This window comes from Oryctolagus cuniculus, chromosome 11 (genome assembly GCF_051225735.1).
Source record: "Oryctolagus cuniculus isolate XC-2025 breed Fujian yellow rabbit chromosome 11, ASM5122573v1, whole genome shotgun sequence".
Classification (NCBI taxonomy): Eukaryota; Metazoa; Chordata; class Mammalia; order Lagomorpha; family Leporidae; genus Oryctolagus; species Oryctolagus cuniculus.
In genome coordinates this window covers 107,521,812-107,540,645 of record NC_142877.1, presented here as the reverse complement: position 1 = coordinate 107,540,645, position 18,834 = coordinate 107,521,812, and the positions used below count along the sequence as shown (strand labels likewise).

At 56.4% G+C, this 18,834-nt stretch overlaps 1 protein-coding gene across 4 annotated transcripts in view; it reads right to left on the bottom strand.

Annotated features, from left to right (window-relative positions):
* Positions 1-512: 512 nt before the first annotated feature.
* CHST11 (carbohydrate sulfotransferase 11) overlaps positions 513-18,834 on the bottom strand; it is a 284,153-nt gene continuing 265,831 nt past the window's right edge. For all 4 annotated transcript variants that reach the window (XM_089308905.1, XM_008257003.5, XM_070052794.2 and 1 more), the window contains exon 3: positions 513-3,007. In XM_089308905.1, coding sequence (XP_089165031.1) covers positions 2,153-3,007 — 855 coding nt within the window. In that variant the 3' untranslated portion in view covers positions 513-2,152. The remainder of the gene's footprint in view (positions 3,008-18,834) is intronic.

The window sequence follows — 18,834 nt, the reverse complement described above, 5'->3', positions numbered from 1 at the left end:
CACAGGACCCTCGGGTTGCATCGCGCCTTCTCGGGACCTCCAGGAACCCGTGCGTGGAGATGCTGGGTAACTCTCTCCTTAGAAGCCCTGGCTCGGAGAACAGCGGCCCTGGCCGGAGTAAGGTCCCGATCTGCAATTCTAGGCACAGCCCAGGGCTGTCACTCGGCTTGGGGAGACACCTCGCACAGATCTCCATGAAGAGGATGGCTGCTGTACCCTTCGTGAAGGGGACAGGGCTTGGAAAAGGCGTCGCCCACCCTCTCTGCCCACATCTTGATCCCATTAAATAATTTCCTAGGTGAGACGCGACTGCTTTTGCTCCTTGAGCTTGCTGGGAGCTTTACGATACAATTTTAATAGCTTCTGTGAATAAATTATTCATTTCTTGTTTAGAATAGTCTCCCCCCTTCACTAGATACTGCATTAAAAACAAAACAGAAAGCAAAACGTACCCACACCCCACCCCACCCGCCCCTATTATTACAGCTATTATTATTATTATCTTATTATTATATACAGGATCTGCTACCAACTCTTTGACCAGCTGTAAGAGGGACATGGCTCAAACTTCACCCGAGAAACATCAGAGATGGCTAGACGCGAGAAGTGTGTGAAGAGGGTCATTAGCAAGGAGCAGGCACTGGGCGTTCCCAGCCTTCCAGAGGCAAGCGGGTGTAGGTTAGGATCGAGGTGTCCTTGCTGCTCGCGCCTGGCGGTCACCAAGGAGCCAATGGTCTCTTAGCCTCCGGAGGACGTGCGAGGTGTACAAATAATCCCCCTCGGACCTCCGTGAGGGATGGAAACCCTGGACCATTGCAATCCCCGTGTATGCATTTCACTTTTTTCCACACAAGCAGAAGACAAGCCTTCTACACGGGCTACGTGGATGCGGGTATGGGATCAGAGATGAGGCACTTGATCAGCATTTTCCTTCCCTCACCCAGGGCAGACAGAACGAATCAATCCCAGCACTCTGGCGTGCCGTGCCTGAAGAATCTGTTGTGGAGCTTAAAGGCAGCCACTCCCACTAAACCGGAGCAGGCATGTGATAGGAATGATTTTTGCCCTCTCTTGGGTTGGGCAGTGAGTTTGGATCACTCACCATGTTCAGTGCCCGACCCAAGTGTGTGGGTTTCAGATTGGGGCCATCAAAAAAAAAAAAAAAAAAAAAGAATTTGCAAGGGTCCTGGACTTGCTGGGGTTGCTCATGAGTAGTCCAAACCTCGCGGGAAGTGCATGACTCCCAGGGGTCTGCTCATTATTGAGCTGAAAGTTCTGTGTCCACAGAAAGTTTCTTGAGGCCAAGACTGCTGGGTGTGCGCTATGCTCTATCTGCACGGCCTGGGATATACTAGACACTCAATAAATATTTGTCAATTATAAAGCAACAGCCACTTCGCCTTCACCACAACTGGCCCTGCCAGTTAAAAGTTTTTGTTAAAAAAAAAAAAAAAACACCTATTTTATCAGATTGCTAATCTGAAAAAAAAATTGCTATACTCGCCTCTCTCCTTGGTTGTGGGTGTTGTTTTGTTTTTAGTGCAAGGGGCTTTAGGGCCAACTGCAGTTGGTTTGGACTGAGTCCCTGGCACAGATCACAGATGCCTCTATTTTTTTTTTTAAGTGCGACAGCAACCTGTTCATCTCAGGAAGCACGTCCAGCACAATGGCACCTGTGCACGGCACAGTGGCTGCTGGCGTGTGACTCCCGAGAGCGGTTAGTGAGACGTTCCCGCCCTCCACTGTGCTGTAGCGAGCAAAGCTTGCGATGGGCTGCTTCTGGAAAGATGTTAGGAGTCTGCTGCCACACAAAGAAATCTATACGGAGACCATGTTTAAATAACTATAAATAATATTAATTAGAACTTAGGGAATGCACAATTCACGGAATTCACCAGAACACAAGGCAACCTCTGCGACAGCGTTGCAGTGTTCACGTCTACAACAAGGGGGCGCTGTCCTGCTCCCCCTGCGGAGACCACTGTCCTCCCTACGAACGAGTTTAAATAATTCTCACTGTGCTGCTCGCAGCATCACCCCCCCCCAAAGAAATATTAATTTACAAAATAACCCAGGATCCATAGACTTCTTTTGACAAATAAAAATCTTAAATTAAAAAAACCCCGATGCTCTCCCCTCTCCCCGCCCCGGGTCACTCCAACTTCAGGTAGCTTGGCACTGAGTAATTGAACATTAAAAAGTCAAGTTTGTAGACCTCGTAGAGCTGCGTTTGGTGCTCTGAGCTGATGTTCTGGAAGAATTCTGTGGTCATCTCATCAGTAGTTCTCGTGGACTTGGCGTAGGTGGGGAACTTGAGGTAGCTGCCCACGCCCGCCAGCTGCAGCACGTAGTTGGAGTCCTCTTCCAGTGTCTCGTACTTGCCCACGAGGTCGTAGTGGATGTGGCAGGGGTGGCAGAGGGAGTAGACGGTCTGCCAGTGCTCGTTGAAGGGCTCCTCCCGCTGGGTGTGCGGGTCGATGAGATAGGCCACGAACTCCTCGAACTTGACGTCGTCGCCTTTGCGCAGGGCCTCCTGGGTGGCGTTCTTGCGTTGGCGCTTGATGATCTTGGTGCCGTACCGCTTGTGGAAGGAGGTGTTGTACTTCTGCGTGAACTTGTTGCGGTAGGCGGACACCAGCCTCTCGAAGGGCTCCCGCACAAACAGGAACTTCAGGTAGCTTTTCAAGCGGTGGTTGATCTCCGGGATGCTGTACTGGTTCAGCGTCTTGAGGTTGGCGGCCACGTGGGCCTCGCTGGCGGGGATCTCCATGGGGTCGCTGTACTTGCCCCGCCCGGTGAGCACCATCATGAGCCGCTTCCAGTTGGTGCACGCCACCTTGGGCACGTAGCAGTAGATGAGCTCGTGGTCTTCGTCCACCACCAGGTGCTTCAGGTCGTTGGGGGTCAGCACCCGCCGCTTGCGGCTCAGGGCGCGGTTGGCCCGGCACGTGTCTGTCACTTGGTCTCGCCTCATCTGATGCAGCATGGCGGTGTTGGAGAGCTCCAGCTGCAGAGAGGACACAAGAGGCATGAGAAGTCAACGCACGCCCAGGACGTGGCTGCTCACTGATCGTGACCCAGACCTCCCGCTGTGGCACCGTAGGGGGACCAGACCTAAGCTCCCAGCCCAGGAAGCGCCAGGCCAGAGGAGGGGCGGCCCCCAGAGAGGCGGAAGGGAAACGCTTGGATAAAAGCGTCTCCCTGCAGGCCACTCGCTCCTGGTCTGAGCCAGTGCCCCTGCCGCAGGCCACGTGACACCAGGGGACGTCCTACTGTTGGCCTACTGGCTGCTCCTCCTCCTTCCTGCTCTCCAGAGGGCAGAGTTTGTGTTCACCGCGGACAGTTATAAAGAAGCGGGGATGCAGGGCTACGGAATGGCGGCTCAGGGGCTACTGAGGCCGTGGCGTCTCGCTGGCCTCCCTGCCCTGAGACCGTAGTCCCCATTCACACACTTGGCTCTCGAGGTGCCCCGGGGCCCAGCCCCAGCCTTCTCCTTCCTCCTCGCCCCTTCCTGACTGAAGGCCCCTGCTGAGAAAACCAATGGCTGACGCGTGCCTCTTTGCCCCAAGCATTCCTTGGCCTGGGCCCATGTGGGGTTCTCACTCCTTCCCCTTTGCTGGGACAAGGCTGGCAACCCTTCAAGGCCCAAAGCGCGCTCGTGGCACCCGAATGGAGGAATCATTCCCTCCTCTGAGCACCCACAGCACATAGAATCCTTCCTGGCCTAACTCCCCAGTTCACCTCGCACTTTGTTTTCTCCAGGCCTGTGGCTGCTTGCTTCACAGGGACTCAATGCCATTGCCTTGTCCAGGATAGAGCATGCAGGGGAATCGGTGAGACCCCTGCTCCTCACCTCCCAGACAGCCAAGTCAGCAGAGCCCAGGGCTTGGAGGTGACCCAAGAAGCTGGCCTTGCACTCCCTACTCTGAACAGTCTACACAATTCACCCTAAGTCATGTGTGCACAGGGCAACGGGCATGCACCTTATGTCAGGAATGCCGATGAGTGTACTGGGGACCGGAGGATGTCTCGGTGGCATCACACCCTGCACTACGGCTCTGTGTCCGCCTCCTCTCGGGGTCCCTAGGATGACGATAATGGTGGTGGTGACCATGGCAACAGCCAACAGTGACTAAGGAGCTACTGTGTATGAAACAGCTTCAGGATGATTTAAATATGTTATGGGGGGGGCATTTGGTGGGGTAAGACCACCTTGGACCCCCACGTCCCATGTCGAAGTACCTGGGTTCTAAGTGCCGGCTCCACTTCTAATTCTGGCTTCTTGCTAATGCATACCCTGGGAGGCAGTAGCTTAAGTGCCTGGGTCCCTGCTATCTACGTGAGAGACCACAATTGGATTCCCAGATCCTGGCTTCAGGGTGGGCATTTGGGGAATGAACCGGCAGATAGAAGATCTCTCTCTTTCCTTTTTTTAAAGATTTATTTATTTATTTGAGAAAGTCAGAGTTACACAGAGAAAGGAGGAGAGACAGAGACAGAGAGGTCCTCCATCTGCTGGTTCACTCCACAATTGGCTGCAATGGCCAGAGCTATGCTGATCTGAAGCCAGGAGCCTCCTCTGGGTCTCCCACGTGGGTGCAGGGGCCCAAGGACTTGGGCCATCTTCCACTGCTTTCCCAGGCCACAGCAGAGAGCTGGATCAGAAGCGGAGCAGCCGGGACTTGAACCCGCGCCCATATAGGATGCCGATGCTTCAGGCCAGGGCGTTAACCTGCTGCGCCACGGCGCCAGCCCCTCTCTCTTTCAAATTAAGACCAGACACAGGATGTCTAGTGTGCCCAGCAGTACTCTGACCTGGATCCCATCACCACCAGAAAATTCTTCACATTCAAGGGAAGACGTGACCTGAGACAGAATGCTGAAACTTTGAAAGGTCTCAAACTGTTAAGTGTGTAGCAAGGTGACGCCTCTGCTACTGTGGCCTCAAAAACACTGGGTAGAAATCCGAGGAGTTGTTATGCACCACTGGAGTGCGCTGCCCTTGAACTTCGACACTGACAGTCTGCCCACAGAAGCAGGGTCCATTTCTCCAGCCCAGGGCTGGCTTTGATCCGCTCAGACGAGCAGAATGTGATGGGAATGATGCGTGAGTGCTGGATCCCGTACGAAGGGTAGGGCAGTCCTTGCGCCGCTCTCTTGGAAGGCTGTCCCGAGACAGTCACGCCACGAAAAAGCTCCGTCCAACCTCAGTGAGGATGAGGCGGCTGGGGGCATCCCGGCCAGCATCAACGGCCAGCTGTGCTGTGTGTAATCCCAGGTGCGAGACCAGCAGAGTGGCCCAACTGCCCACCCACAGAGCTGTGGAAACAACTCGCTGTTGCTGTTTTCAGCCGCTAGGTTTTGGGGTGGAGGCTGTTACCCAGCAATAAATAACAGAAGCAGGAGGGCTGGACAGGGCAGTAAGGACACTGCCCCGAGACTGTCGGCTGGAGGCGCAGAAGGGCGTCTACTTGGTCGGACTGAGCTGGCCCAGGAAACGTTCCCACACCGGGACTAGCTGGCCAATTCCTGCCCTCCAGCTACTCCCAGGCGCGTCACCACCATGAGTCAGCCTGTCCTCGCCCGTCCAGGACAGTGCACTAATCACGTCTGGGCAGAGAGGCCGGGCTGCTGAGCCCGGGGACCCAGCGTCTGCGCCACCTGCAGCCTTGGTCTCCGGGCCTCAATGGAGATCGCCGCTCCCAGGCATCAGGCTGGCGTGAGGATGACCACAAACGGCCTTCCCTTCCCCCTTGAAGCTTGCCCGTCTTGTCTGCAGCAGGAGGGATGTCGTTTTGCTGCTTGCTAGGGTCCTGGCTGCCTCCTAATTCTTTCTAGGGTGCCCATGCATTCTGTTCTGAGGCCCACGGAGAAGCTCCCAGAATGCTCTTCCTCACCGTCTCAGCCCTTGCGAAGCTCTAGCTACCAAGGCTCCGTGCCCAGTGGCCGTGGGCACTCCCTCAACCCCAGGCTCTAGCGAGGAATACGGCAAGCACCATGGAAGGCAAGCTGCAGAGTGTCCTATGTCCCCTCACACGTGTATCCAGCATACAATATCTAATGCTGCGTGAGCGCTCGCAGTGTGCTGGGTTCCGCTATAGGCGCCACCCATCGAGTGTGCAATCAACAACTCAAGGTATTGTTCTCATCCCCTTGTTAAGGCCAAGGATCTGCCAGTGGCATCAACACACGAATCACGACATTGAGAAGGATCTCGCTCATTCTCTCATGGAGCTCCTACCAGCATCTGTTCCCCTGGGCCGGCTCTCCCACCTTGTCGATGGAAATGGGCGGAGACTGACTGACTGCCAAAATCAAGTCTTCCCTCGCCCTGGATCTCCTGCTTCCACGCTGCCCTGGCGTCAGGTGTTCTTGTGGGTTACAAGCACCAGGAGAGGGCATCTCCAGTGCTTGCCAAGATGCCACACAGTCCACAGAAGTCTAGGAATACTCGTGGGATGAATGAATGAATCTATTTAGGGAAATCTATTTAGATTTAGGGTGCTATTTACCTAGGAAGGTCTGTGTAGCTCTAGAAACCTCTCAATTACTCACAGATATCAGACAGGTCTTTCATAGGGCTGTATCGGGGTGAACAGTGTCCCCCCTAAATTGGTGTCCACCAGAACTTCAGATGCACCTGCGGAAACACTGTTTCCCAGTGGGGTGACAATTAGTTATGGCGAGGTCATCCTGGGTTAGGATGGGCTCTGAATCCAGTGGCTCACGTCCTTACAAAAGAAAGCAAAGACAGGGAGAATGCCAGCCAAGGACAGTGTTGGGGGCTGGAATGTTGAGTCTACAAACCGAGGAATCCGGAGATGGCTGGTAACCACCAGAAGCTTTGAGGAGGCGACAAGGAAGGAGCCTTTCCTAGGGTCTTCAGCGAGAACACACGCTGATGCCAGAGTAGCTCCCAGAAAGGTGGGAGAACAAGTCTCTAGTTTTTAAAGTTTGCTCTAACAGCCACAGGCAACTAATGCAGGAGTCGAACATTCAGTCACGCGGAGCAAGTCAACATGAAATACAGCCGAGTAAGAAGACGGCGTTACATGGGAAAATGCGGAAAGGACACGAGGGCACTAGTAAATAAAGGTGAGGTTTGAAATTGGAAAGACCTGGCCTTGATCTTGAACGAAAGCCTTGATCTGCTGAGCTTCAGCGTGGGTGGAGAAAGTGCGGTTTGGCAGTGAGGAAGATCAGACCTAGCACAGGATTGGGAGCAGGCAAGGCACCCAGTGGGAGGTGCAAGTGCATGCATTCGTTCCTGAAAGAGAACAACGCGAATCCACAAAAGGCCGGGCCCTGCAGGACACACAAGTCACCAGTTCTGCAGTGGTATAGCAGGTCGGTCCTGGGCCATGGGATTCGCTGAGTATTTATTTCGAATAGGAAAACTCTGACCTTTGCAATCCCTGACTTCTTTGCAGATCTATTCATCATCTTAAGAGGCACATTCATGGGCCTCTTGGGCCATTGAGCAATGCCATTAGGAAAAACTGTCCTAAAGGGAAGGACTAGGAAGGCAGAGGACCTCTCATTTTGGCCACCAAGGACAATTTTGAAGGCCATAAATTGCTAAGGTGAGCAGAGAACAAAGGGCCCTCCTTCCCCCCACCACCCAGAGCTACCTTTAGTGGGAGACAATTTGGAGTCCCTGGGGAGGAGGCGTGTCAGTTAATATGTCATTCAGGGCCACAAGGCAGGAGATTGGAGACGCTACCATGTGTCGTTTCATGCAGGGCTTTGTGAGGTGGTATTTGAGATTCGCTTCCCCCTGCACAGCAGTTTGGGAAGCCTGTGGTGCACCTGCCACAGGGAGGCGCGGTTACCCTCAGGGGGACTTTGGGACACTGTGCCAGAGGACGCTGGCCAAATCTGAGCCGTGGCCAGGCCTTTCTCAGAGGAGAAAGCTCACTTGGGCCTCTCCCACTGCATTTTTAAAACCTGCATGGTGATTTTTATTTGTAAGGCAGAGAGACCGAAATCTCCACTGTGCTGGTTCACTCCCTAGGTGCCTGCAACAGCGGGGTTTAGTCCAGGCTGAAGCCAGGAGCTCCATCTGGGTCTGCCATGGGGGCAGCAGGAAACCAGGAGCCATGGCTGGCTGCCTCCCAGGGTGCGCTCTGGCAGGAACCTGGACCTGAGGGCAGCGCTGGGCCTCAAACCCAGGCATGGGTTCAGATAGCGGCTTAGCTGCTGCGCAATCGCCTGCCCTTTAATTTATCACCTTTAATTTTAAAATAACTTGATATTGGTGTAAAGGATTAAGAGCACAGCGCTACGGAAATGGGCTCAGGTATAAGCTGGGTGTACAACTGCAAGAGCTGAACGAACACAAATATTCCCGTGAACAATGCTTTCGTGAGCGTGCGCGAAGCCACTTTACAGGAAGGGAAGCCCCTGTCCCCCGGAACCCAGGCACTCCGCTACGGCACGTGGACACCCCGAGCGGGGTCGCGACCCTTGCTCTTTTCACTTCTCATTGGTACAAGGCAATAAGAATGGCTCAACATGGTAGCGGCGAGACCATCCACGGGCACCACGATTTCATGAGCGGGAGCAGTAACCCAGGCGTGATTTGGCTTGTGAAATCTGGATTAAGGGGAGCCCTGGAGAGGTCAGAGGGGAGAGGAGAATTCCTTGCCAAGATGGGGGAAAAATGCAGGGGCTGGGGGAGGGTACTGCTGGGGCTGTTCCAGAAATCTCCGTCAGGCCAACAGCACGTTAGAAACTGATCAGAACAGTGACTTCTAACTTAAAGCCACCTTGGTTTTGTCCCTTCTACACCCAGCCCAGGTCTATGACCAGGGCTCAGAGGAGCTGTGTAGCTGTCCCAACTCAAGCAACTAATGCATTTGCATTCTGATGGCTGTTTTTAAATTGCATTAACGTGTTCTTGGAGTTCACTCATTTAGGAGGAACACTTCTCTTCCATGGCACTGAAAGAGAAGATGGGTTTCCCCAGCCAAGTGATTTGATCTGAGCTGTGAGAGCCATCTCTTCCCTTTCCCTCCTTTCTCAAGGGAACTGGAGAGACCACCACAAAAAATCTAAAAGTGAAATAGGAAAGAAGTGGACTATGGGGGCTGGGATAAAGAATGCCAGTTGGTTGAGAGCTTCCTAGCAGCGAGGACAAAAGGGGAAAATGCGAATCCGTCTCCTGGATCGGAAGTGGAGCTGCGAGGCTCACTGGCACCTGCATAGGAGGTGGCTGACCCTCCTCCTGTTCTTAGCAGACATCCATCAGGCTGGGGTAGGACCTGCCCCGAAGTCCTCATGTGTCCCTTACCACCTCTTCAAAGACCCGATCTCTCAGCGGAGGCTCTGAGGGCTGGGGCGGGGCCCAGAGTTCAGCCCCGCCCCTGCTGGTCCAGGGACCACATTGGGAGAAGCAAGCACAGCTTTTTCCTGGGCGGAAAGGACTGTAATCTAGCATCTTTCACCGATTCACAGCTACTCCTAATTACAGAACACAGAACCCAGGTCCGCCATCTGCTGCCAGGAGCCTCCGCCTCCGCCCCCGCCGCCCTGCACCTCCCTTTGATCTCCCCAAAGTATAAATTAGGTCGGAGGAGAGGGCCGATTCTGGAAAACCGTGAGCCTGGCTCTGGGCTGGCCCCCCATTTGCATTGTGATGGCTATTTTTAATTTGGACATTTTAAAAAGGCAACTGTAATTAGCTTAAGTACCAAATTTAGGCACTGTTTGAAGAAGTCTGTAAGATTTTTACTACGTTTCATCTTAAAAGGAAGTTGAGTTGCTCTCCCTTAAAGGAAAAGGGCTTAATGTGTAGGGTTTTAACCTCCCGCGAGGGACAGCAGCCGCCCCCTCGTGGAAGCAATGCAGCGAGATGGAAACCCAGGGCACAAGGGGCGTCGGCACCTAGGAGCTGTCGGCTTGGGCCCAGCCTCAGTTTCCCCACTTGAAAATCCACCTGCCATCCTTCGTGCACTGTCGAAGAGGGCGGGGATGGGAATTCCTAAGCCCTCAGGGAAAAGGGCCAGGCACTAGGAGTAGCGGGAGAAGCCACCTCCAGCGAGAGCGGCTAGAGTGGTTAGACCAGCAACGATCACCGAGCCTGCACCGTGTGCCCACCGCCAACCCTCCCACTCCAGGAGGAAGCTGTGGTCAGGACGCCTGACTGCCAACCGAGGCAGCTGTAGCCCGGAGACAATACATAACTGGCTACAGACCAGGGAGCTGGGAGCTGGGCCGAGCTCCGAGACCCTGCCCTGGGCGGCCTCCTGGGGTCTGCAGGCCACCAGCTCCAGAACAACCCTGGCAGCTCCCTGGGACCGCAAGGGGGCTTTAAATACCCCTGAGGCCTGGGGCCACCCCAGGGACCGGCCGTCATTGCTCTGGGGTGGCCGGCTCACCTGGGAGTGAGCTACACTCAGAAACGGAAGCCTGCCCTTGGCAGTGACCTGTGTGCGCCCTTAGGCAGGTTCAATTTTCCTGCCCTCCAGGTTGACAGGGGACTACCCACGCGTTAGGGCCTGGCGTGCCTCTGACGGTTCTCAGGCCTCTCTGGGCGCACGCAGTCTTAGCGAACCGCACACGATGCTTAAACTTTCTTGTGTTTAGAGAAGCAAGGAGAACGGGCGGCCCTTCAAGCAACCGTCTGGTCTGATGGCTGCAAAACCGAAAGGCTTCGGGCAAGAAGGGAGTCTGTGTTGAACACTGCCGGTGAGACTGGTTTCCTGGGATTCTAGAGTCGTCACCTGGGAAGCACCTGCTGGGCTGCAAGGAGCAAGGTGCAAGCAGAACAGGTGCCCTGGATGGGAAGCGTTCTGAGCCTCTGTACACAGCCCCTGGGGCGAAGGCCACTGTGCGTGGGCAAGGAAAGCCCAGGGGCTGGCGCTGTGGCACAGCAGGTCCAGCCGCCGACATCCCCTATGGGCGCTGGCTGGAGTCCCGGCTGCTCTATTTCTGATCCAGCTCCCTGCTAATGCGCCTGGGAAAGCCGCAGAGGGTGGCTCAAATATTTAATCCCCCTGCCACCCACGTGGGAGACCTTGATGGAGTTTCAGGCGCCTGGTTTTGGCCCAGCCGTGGCTGAATACACGCGTGAATGAATGACGCCGGGATGGGCGGGGCTGTAGTGGTCCCAAGATGGCTGATGCAGCTGCAGGGGAGCCCCCGCCCCGGCCCCCTCCCCCGCTGCACATCCACCCAGAAGCGGGGGTCGAGAGATGAGCAGCTGGAGCCCATGGCCTCCGGGAGAAAACGGGCCCCGGGCGGCTGCAGCAGCCGTGGGTGAGGTGCGGACACTCTCACTTTCCTCCCGTCTGGTGAGGCCAGGAAACAGCAGCAGGAGAACCAAGTCACGCTTGGGACGCGGCTGCCAAGCGCTGCCTGGGAAGGGCCCCCTTTCAGCCGGGCCAGGTGCAGCGGGAAGAGCCTTATTTACATCTCAGGCCAGCTGCGTGGGCTTCCGGAAGCCCGGGCAGCGTGCAGGACGGGTGCGGGAGCAGCAGCAGGGCCGCTGCCCAGCTGGACCGGCTAGCCGTGAATGGTGGCCCGGAGAGGGGACAATGGGGAGGAAGGGACTCGGCTCCCACCCTGCTTGGGTGACTGGGAACCAGAAGTGAGAGGGGCAGGCAGACGTGCACCTGCCGGCCGATGCCTGGGCCCTCGGAAGCCGCTACTGGGAGGAGGGAGTGAGGGTAGCGTGTGCCTCTCTCCCGGCCAAGGCAGCTCGTGACCCCCGGCTCCTGGACGGGCCTCGCAGGGGTGCTGCTCTTGGAGATGGGCAGTTAAGACCCTGCAGCTTCTCCCCCTGGCCTCTCCCTCCTCAAGCCCATTGGCTTCACTGCTTCGGGTCTTAGTGTCCCGTTCTGTAAAATGGGGACAGTGGTGGCATCTGGCCCTTAGGGATTGAACATGGCTTCACAAGGGGAGCGCCCTGAGGCAGTCCTGATTGTCCTGATTGTCTCTGGCGTGGTCAAGGTCTTGGAGTAGCCTCGTGCTCCGCCCTCTGCTGCCTCCCAGCCCCTCTCAATCTTCAGTGGGGTGTGAGAGCACTTCACAGAGTTCCTGCAAGTTCATTTTGGTGCCAAAATTTTTTCTTTGAAATGTATATTATAAACTGTGCATGGCCATGACATTTTTGCAGCAAAATCAACCTCTTTCAATTCCACTTCACCCCTGTATAGGAATCACAGCGGGTGGTGGCCAGCTGTGGGTTCTCAGGTCACCACCTAAGAAATGAGGACTTGGTAGTGGGTCTGGTGGGCCCCGTGGTGGTCCCGCCAGGCCAGTTCTGAGACTGGTGGTCCCTGTTCACTTTGAGGGCCGACTGGGGGGGGGGGTGTCACCTTTGCATGAGCAGGCACTACAGTTAATGCCAGCCACGCACGTGATCCCCCCACCCACCCCGGGGCTCCCATCTCTGCGGGTTGTGTGATTGCTGGTGCAGGGACAGATGGGCTTCTACCAAGAGGATGGACCGAGCCAGCTCGGCAGACGGGGCTCCCCTACAGCTGTCACCAAGGAGCCATCCCCACCACCGTCACCCTGGCCCCCAGCTGTTCCATCCAGGTGATAGTTCTCTCCCCTTATTTCCCGCATCCGGGGCTGCTGGGACCCCCGTTGAGGGATCTTGCACTCCTTGATGCTAGCAACAGGTGACTAGCTTTGGGCAGGGACCTCACTGCCTTCCCAGTGCTGAGATTCTTTGCTGTCTGTCATGTCGCTCCCGCCTCCCGTATCTAGGATCGCCCTACGGCAGTCCTCACGAAAGTGGAACGGGAGGGAGGGCCACCATCAGCCCGACGGGGACAGCACATCCGAATTCCTCAACTGTTTCCTGAGAAGCTTAAGCCACAAGTGGGGTCACCCAGCCACACAGGAAGTCACACAGGTCCACACTTTGAGCAGCACACAGTAGCCTGGGGCCCAGGGATGCATAACGCCGTCAGTCAAGGTCAGGGCAGCAGCGGGGTGCCCATTTGGACAACTTCACTGCCGAGAGTCCTTGGGATACTGGGCTTCCGAGTTGAAGACCTTGGCCACCGTCCAGCACCACGCTCTGGTTTCCAGATGACCAGACGGAGGCCCAGAGAGGGGAATGCCCCCGCCCGTGCCCAGGAAGCCGCAGAGTGAAGCCCGGAACCCAGGTCCTCGGTCTTTCTTCGTGGCTGTCACTGCTCTGTACTGCGGCTAAAGGAAGGTTCTGGTCCCATCCCCCGTGGCCTCTCCGAGGGGCAGGGCTGGACGCTGGGACAGAGCGTGGGCTCCGCCAGCCCCAGGATGTGGCGCTCACCCAGCTGGTGGGGCGGGAGAAACGCCCCTGCCACTTCCACCAACCAAGGGGACTCGTGACCAGTGGGAATTCTGAAACCAAACAGCAAGTGGCCCCTCACTGTCCAGGGTAGGACCCCCAGGCTGGAACTCATGCACTGTCCCCCTCCCCCACCCGCCATGAAGCAGGAACTGGGCACAGTCTGGGCCCGACAGTGACCCCGCTTGGGTCAGTGGAAGAAATGAATCGGATTTCGGGGTAGAACTTTTAGAGAAAATTCGCATCTCTCTGGTCCCCCAGATGCAGCACAGAAACTGAGTCGTTGCTCCGAAGGCAGGGAGGCGGCCCTGCCCCAGGATGCCTGCGATCCTGCACCTGACACGCACGCACGTCTCACTGAGTCTGGGCGGTGCCCTTGACCGCCCGGTCATTGCCACCTTCCTCAGTTTTCTCAGCTGGAAGGCACGGCCCGTGCGCTGCTGTGAGGCTTAAAGGCACAGACACTGTCAGGAACCTGGTATGTCCCCTGGTCCACATCATGCAGGGGCTAACCCAGGCATTCATGGACTAATGGACGGAGCTGCTGGCGGTAAGGCCTGAGGCTTTCTCCTGAAGCCTCAATGGCCACTTCTGTAAAATGGGCCTAACAGGACAGGTGCCTCAATGGTAGCTGATTCAATGCCAGGAAGGGGTTATGCATGCCTCTGCGTGCAGTGCTCAGGAAACAGAGTTCATGGCAATGGGGTGGAGGAGGTGGGGAAGCAGGCAGCCTGGCAGTGCCGCGCCCTCGCTGAGAGTGTTAACACGATCACCAGTCCTGCTCAGCAGGTGTAGCTGCACACAGCGGAGGCCCGGGCCACCCTGGGAGGGTAGGGAGTGATTTCTCAGGACAGGAGCTGGCTAAAAAGGGGATGAATGCAGAGGTGGGGTTGGGGGGGGGTGCAGGCTGGGACGGGCTGGGTGTCTGTCCCCACACAGACACGGGGTCTGCAGAGACAGGAACGGGCCTGCCCACTGAGGCGGCCGGGTGAGCTCCCGGGCCGGGAGGCTGCGGCACACCCCCACCGGGCCTTCCAGGAAGGAAGCTCTGCAGACATAATTACACTGGCCCAGCCAGGAGAGGCGCGGGGCATCTTTTTATATCCTCTAAGTGGCATCCTCTGAGCCACAGCAGTGACGGAGATCCAGAAAAGTGAGTGGGGTCAGGGCCTGGGAGTCTGGGGTGGGGGGCAGGCGCAATCTACTTCCTGTGGTGACAGAAGCCTCTGGGGAGGCCACTCGGCTCCAGGGAACAAAGGCACCTGGGGACGGGCCACCGCAGCCCTCCCTGGGGAGACAGCCCCCCCCCCCCCCCCCCCAGTTCATCTTTCATTTCCCTCTGCCCAGCACAAGCTCCGGCCAGGTCCTCAGAACAAAACCACCTGGCGGGGAATTCCATTTCTGTCTTCTTTTGAGAAAACAATAAGTAGTCTCTCATATGTCTACTGGACTGCCTTGGGGAAGATACTGGGCAGAAGAGTCATTGTGAGGTCTGGAGTGAACTAGAATGATCTAGAAGATTCTAGATCAACTGGTGATTAACAAGTCTCAGGTGACCAGACATCAGAAACCAGAAAGTCACCTGTAGGCACCTGTGATGTGCTAGGCGTCCTGCTGGATAGCCCACATCTCAGTGAACCCTGAAGCATTCTCGCCATTTTACAGATTAGTAAACTGAGGCTCCGAGAACCTAACCACCACTGGGAACAGCTCGGAGCACACAGGCTGGTCCACAGCCCACATCTACCCTGCAGAGGTCAGCATGCCTTCACGGTGCATGCAAGACCCTGGACAATGACGAACAAACTCGGCTCTTAGGAGATCTCTCATTAACTTCCCATCCTGACATTGCCACGGAGCTGTAAAAACTCCCCACTCCCTTAGGACAGCCCATAAAGATAGAGCGTGGCTCCGCCTTCCCATCCCCTGAAGTTATGATTTGTTCCTCCCGGGGACTGCGGCAAGGACCCTGCCTGCCGCACAGCGAGGTGATCGCCCTGCTTCCAACAGGTGGGATCTGCAGGTGGCTCCCACACGACTTCTCACACACCTGCAGCACTGCGGGGGGACCCGAAGGGACCCAGAGACCCTCGTGTCTCCTGGGCACCTTCATGGAGCTGGGCATTGGAGCAGCGTCTCCCAGGGGCCCTGCTTGCCAGCTCCGGGCAAAGCCAAAGTGCCCAGGGCTGCTGAGATGCCCTGGATGTGAGCTCACCCCAGGGCTCCGCCACAGCTCGGTCAGCCTGGGCTGCTCCTCGAACCGGGCAGAATCCTGACAGCAGGGCTTTCCCTCTGAATTTTCTAGGACCGTCTAAGCAGAAACATCTGGAAACACACGGGGCTGATCTGGACATCGCAGGGGGCGTCTCCAGCTCAGCCTCGCCAGGCATTCGGTACCTGAGCTTCTGAGCCATTGGCCTCTGCCCTACAGGGCCCTCCCTTCACCCCTTCTTTCTGTCTCTCCTCCTCCTCCCCCTTCCCAGAGACTGAAATTAGCACTGGAAGCTCAGTGGAAGAAGGACCGCCAGACATTCAGGCAGGGTCAGACATTCAGAACTGGAGGGGCCGGCACTGTGGCACAGCAGGTTAAACCACTGCTTGCAATGCCGACACCCCATATCAGAGTGCCAATTGGAGTCCTGGCTGCTCCACTTCTAATCCAGCTTCCTGTCAGTGCACCTGGGAAAGCAGCAGAGGCAAGCCCACGTTCTTGGGACCCTGCGCCTATGTGGAAGACCTGGATAAAGCTCCTGCACCCTGGTTTTGGCTTGGCACAGCCCCAGCTGTTGTGACAATTGGGGTCATGAACCAGTGGATGGAAGATTCTCTATTTCTCCTTTTTCAATTAAATAACTTTTAAAAATAGCACAACTTAAATAAATTTTTAAAAAAAGTCAGAGTATTGCAACCCAGCCCATTTTCCATGACCATATTCAGAACCTGGTAGGGAGGAACGGTTGCTTGGGTTCAAATCCAGTCTGCTTGCTGCATGACCTTGGATAAATTGATCTCTGTGTGCCCCAGTTTCTGCACCCATAAAATAGGCCCAGGGTGAGATTTAAGTGACCCCAGCAGGGGCCTACACGGGGCCTGGCTTTGCTGGCGCTTCAGGAGGGACCTCCCTCCCGGCCAAAGCAGACGAGCCTCTTTCTGGTGACAGAGAGGCCAGGCTGTCCTTAAGCAGATCTCCAGCTACCTGGGGACACATTTTTAACAATCGAAATGCACAGGTGTGGAGTCCCCCTGCCCTGCCATCAGCTGGACCTGGCACCCCTTCCGGCCTGCTCAGAGTTGCTGGCACAGGCTGCAGAGCGAGCTGGTGGCGGAGGGGAGGGGGGCACGAGCCTGCGTTCTGGGGCAGCCCCTATGGCATCCATCACTCAGTGGCTTTGCAAACCCTCCTCCTCCTACCTTCCAGCCTCCAATGCAGAGTTCCCCTCCTTGGGGACAGCGCAAGGAAGCCTGGTGACAGCCAACCCATCTCCCTGGGTCTGCATTCCGTCATTGTCACTGCCATTCGCTTAGCTGTGTGACCCTGGGCAAGTTACTTTACCTCTACCTCTCTGTGCCTCACCTTCCTTGCAGAAGGACACCCAAAACACAGTGCGAGAGTTAGCTGCTGCGCCCACCCAGTAACCTTGGCTCAAGGGTCCAGTGCTGTTCACCAGGCAGGCTCAGGAGTGTGGGGCTGGACACAGGGGACCCTGCTGGACTTGAAAGTGCCCCAGAATCAGGCACGGTCCTTCCTTGACACCCACTGTTCCAAGGCCACCCCACTGCCCGCAGACTTAGCACCTTCCACTGGGGGTCTTAGATCTCACTGCCCATCTGGTCTCTGTGTACAAGTAGATTGTACAAGTGAAAAATCAAAGTCTAGCTTCACGCCCTCACAGGCTTTGCACAAGCTAATTCTCGTCCTGCACCGTTCTCTAGTGAAAGCGTGCGACACTGCGGAGGCAAGAGGCATGGGCGGATTCCCAGCTGTGACCGGGACTGGTCACTCAGCCCTCCATCCCCACCCCACCCCATCCCACCATCTCCCATGCCCACTACACAACAGGGCACAGACGACACCTGTCAAGTCCAGAGCCTACGGTGGCTGCCCGCCTCCTGAGGCCTGTAGCAGTAGATAACTGCTCAGGAAACAAACACACGGTTCTAGAAGAGAGGGAGGACTGAAGTCGCCACCTGCGAGGTGAGGAGGCGTCTAAGGTGTCACGAGAGGATGGTGACCACTTGGACACAGCAAACGTCCTGGTGCCGTGGGTGCTCAGGTTTCGGTCCGGCCACTCTGACAAGAGGGACTTCTGGACTGGTGCTCTCTGTGGCTAAACACCAAAGGGTGCTTCTTAGCTGGTGCTGTGTGTGGCTCCCTCCTGCCAGCCCCCCACCCCCGATGCCCGGAGAAGAGGTAAGACATGGAGGAGACTCCGAGATAGGTATGAAGGTCTGTTTCAAGGGTGATGACAAGTAATTAAAAATTTTTAAGTTATGGGGGCCAGCGCTGTGGCGTAACAGGTAAAGTTACTGCCTGCAATGCTGGCATCCCATATGGGCACCAGTTTCTGTCCCAGCTGTTCCACTTCCAATCCAGCTCCCTGCTGGTGGCCTGGGAAAAGCAGTGGAAGATGGCCCAAGTGTTTGGACTCCTGACACCCACACAAGAGACCAGAATGAAGCATCAGGCTTCGGCCTGGCCCAGCCCTGGTGATTGCGACCATCTGGGGAGTGAGAGAGCAAACAGAAGCATTCTCTTTCTCTCTCTCTCTCCCCACTCCTCTCTCTCCCTCCTCCTCTCTCTCTGTGACTCTTTCAAATAAGTAAATCTTTAAAATTATTTTTATTGATGTGAACGGCAAGGAGAGAGAGATGGAGGGGGAGGAGGAAGGGAAGGGAAGGGGGCAGTGGGTAGGGAGAGATCTCCTATCAGCTGGTTCACTCCCCAAATGCCCACAGCACCTGAGGCTGAGCCAGGATCAAACGAGGAGCGGGGAACTCAGTCTGGGTCTCCCACACTGGCAGCAGCAACCCAACTTCTTGGAGCCACCACCTGCTGCCTCCCAGGGTCCACAGTGGCAGGAAGCTGACGTTGGGAGCGAAGCTGGGACAGGAATCCAGCACTCGGATGTGGAACACAGGTGTCCCCAGGGGCATCTTAGCCCCTGCACCATGCGCCCTCCCCCTGCCTTCTTACAAGTAAGTGAAATTCCAAGAGTTTGCTTCCAGGCCACCTCCTACTATCCCTGGGGGCAGAACTGAAAATGGAGTCCTGCGGGGGGCCTGCCCCGCCGCCCTGGGGTGACATCATTGGGCGCGTGTGGGAGAAGCGCCGCTGGTGCACCGTGTACTGCACAGGAGCCAGAGAGACCAGCTCCGGGCACAGCCTGGTCCACACCAACAGAACGCACTGACCCCTGTGAGGCCCGGCCACCCCAGGCCACGGCCGTGACCCACCGCCCTGCTTCGGGAGGCTGGGTGCAGGAGGAGACACCCGGACAAAACTCAGTGCGCGCTCCTCTGGAGGCTCCATGGCGCTCACTGCCTGAAAA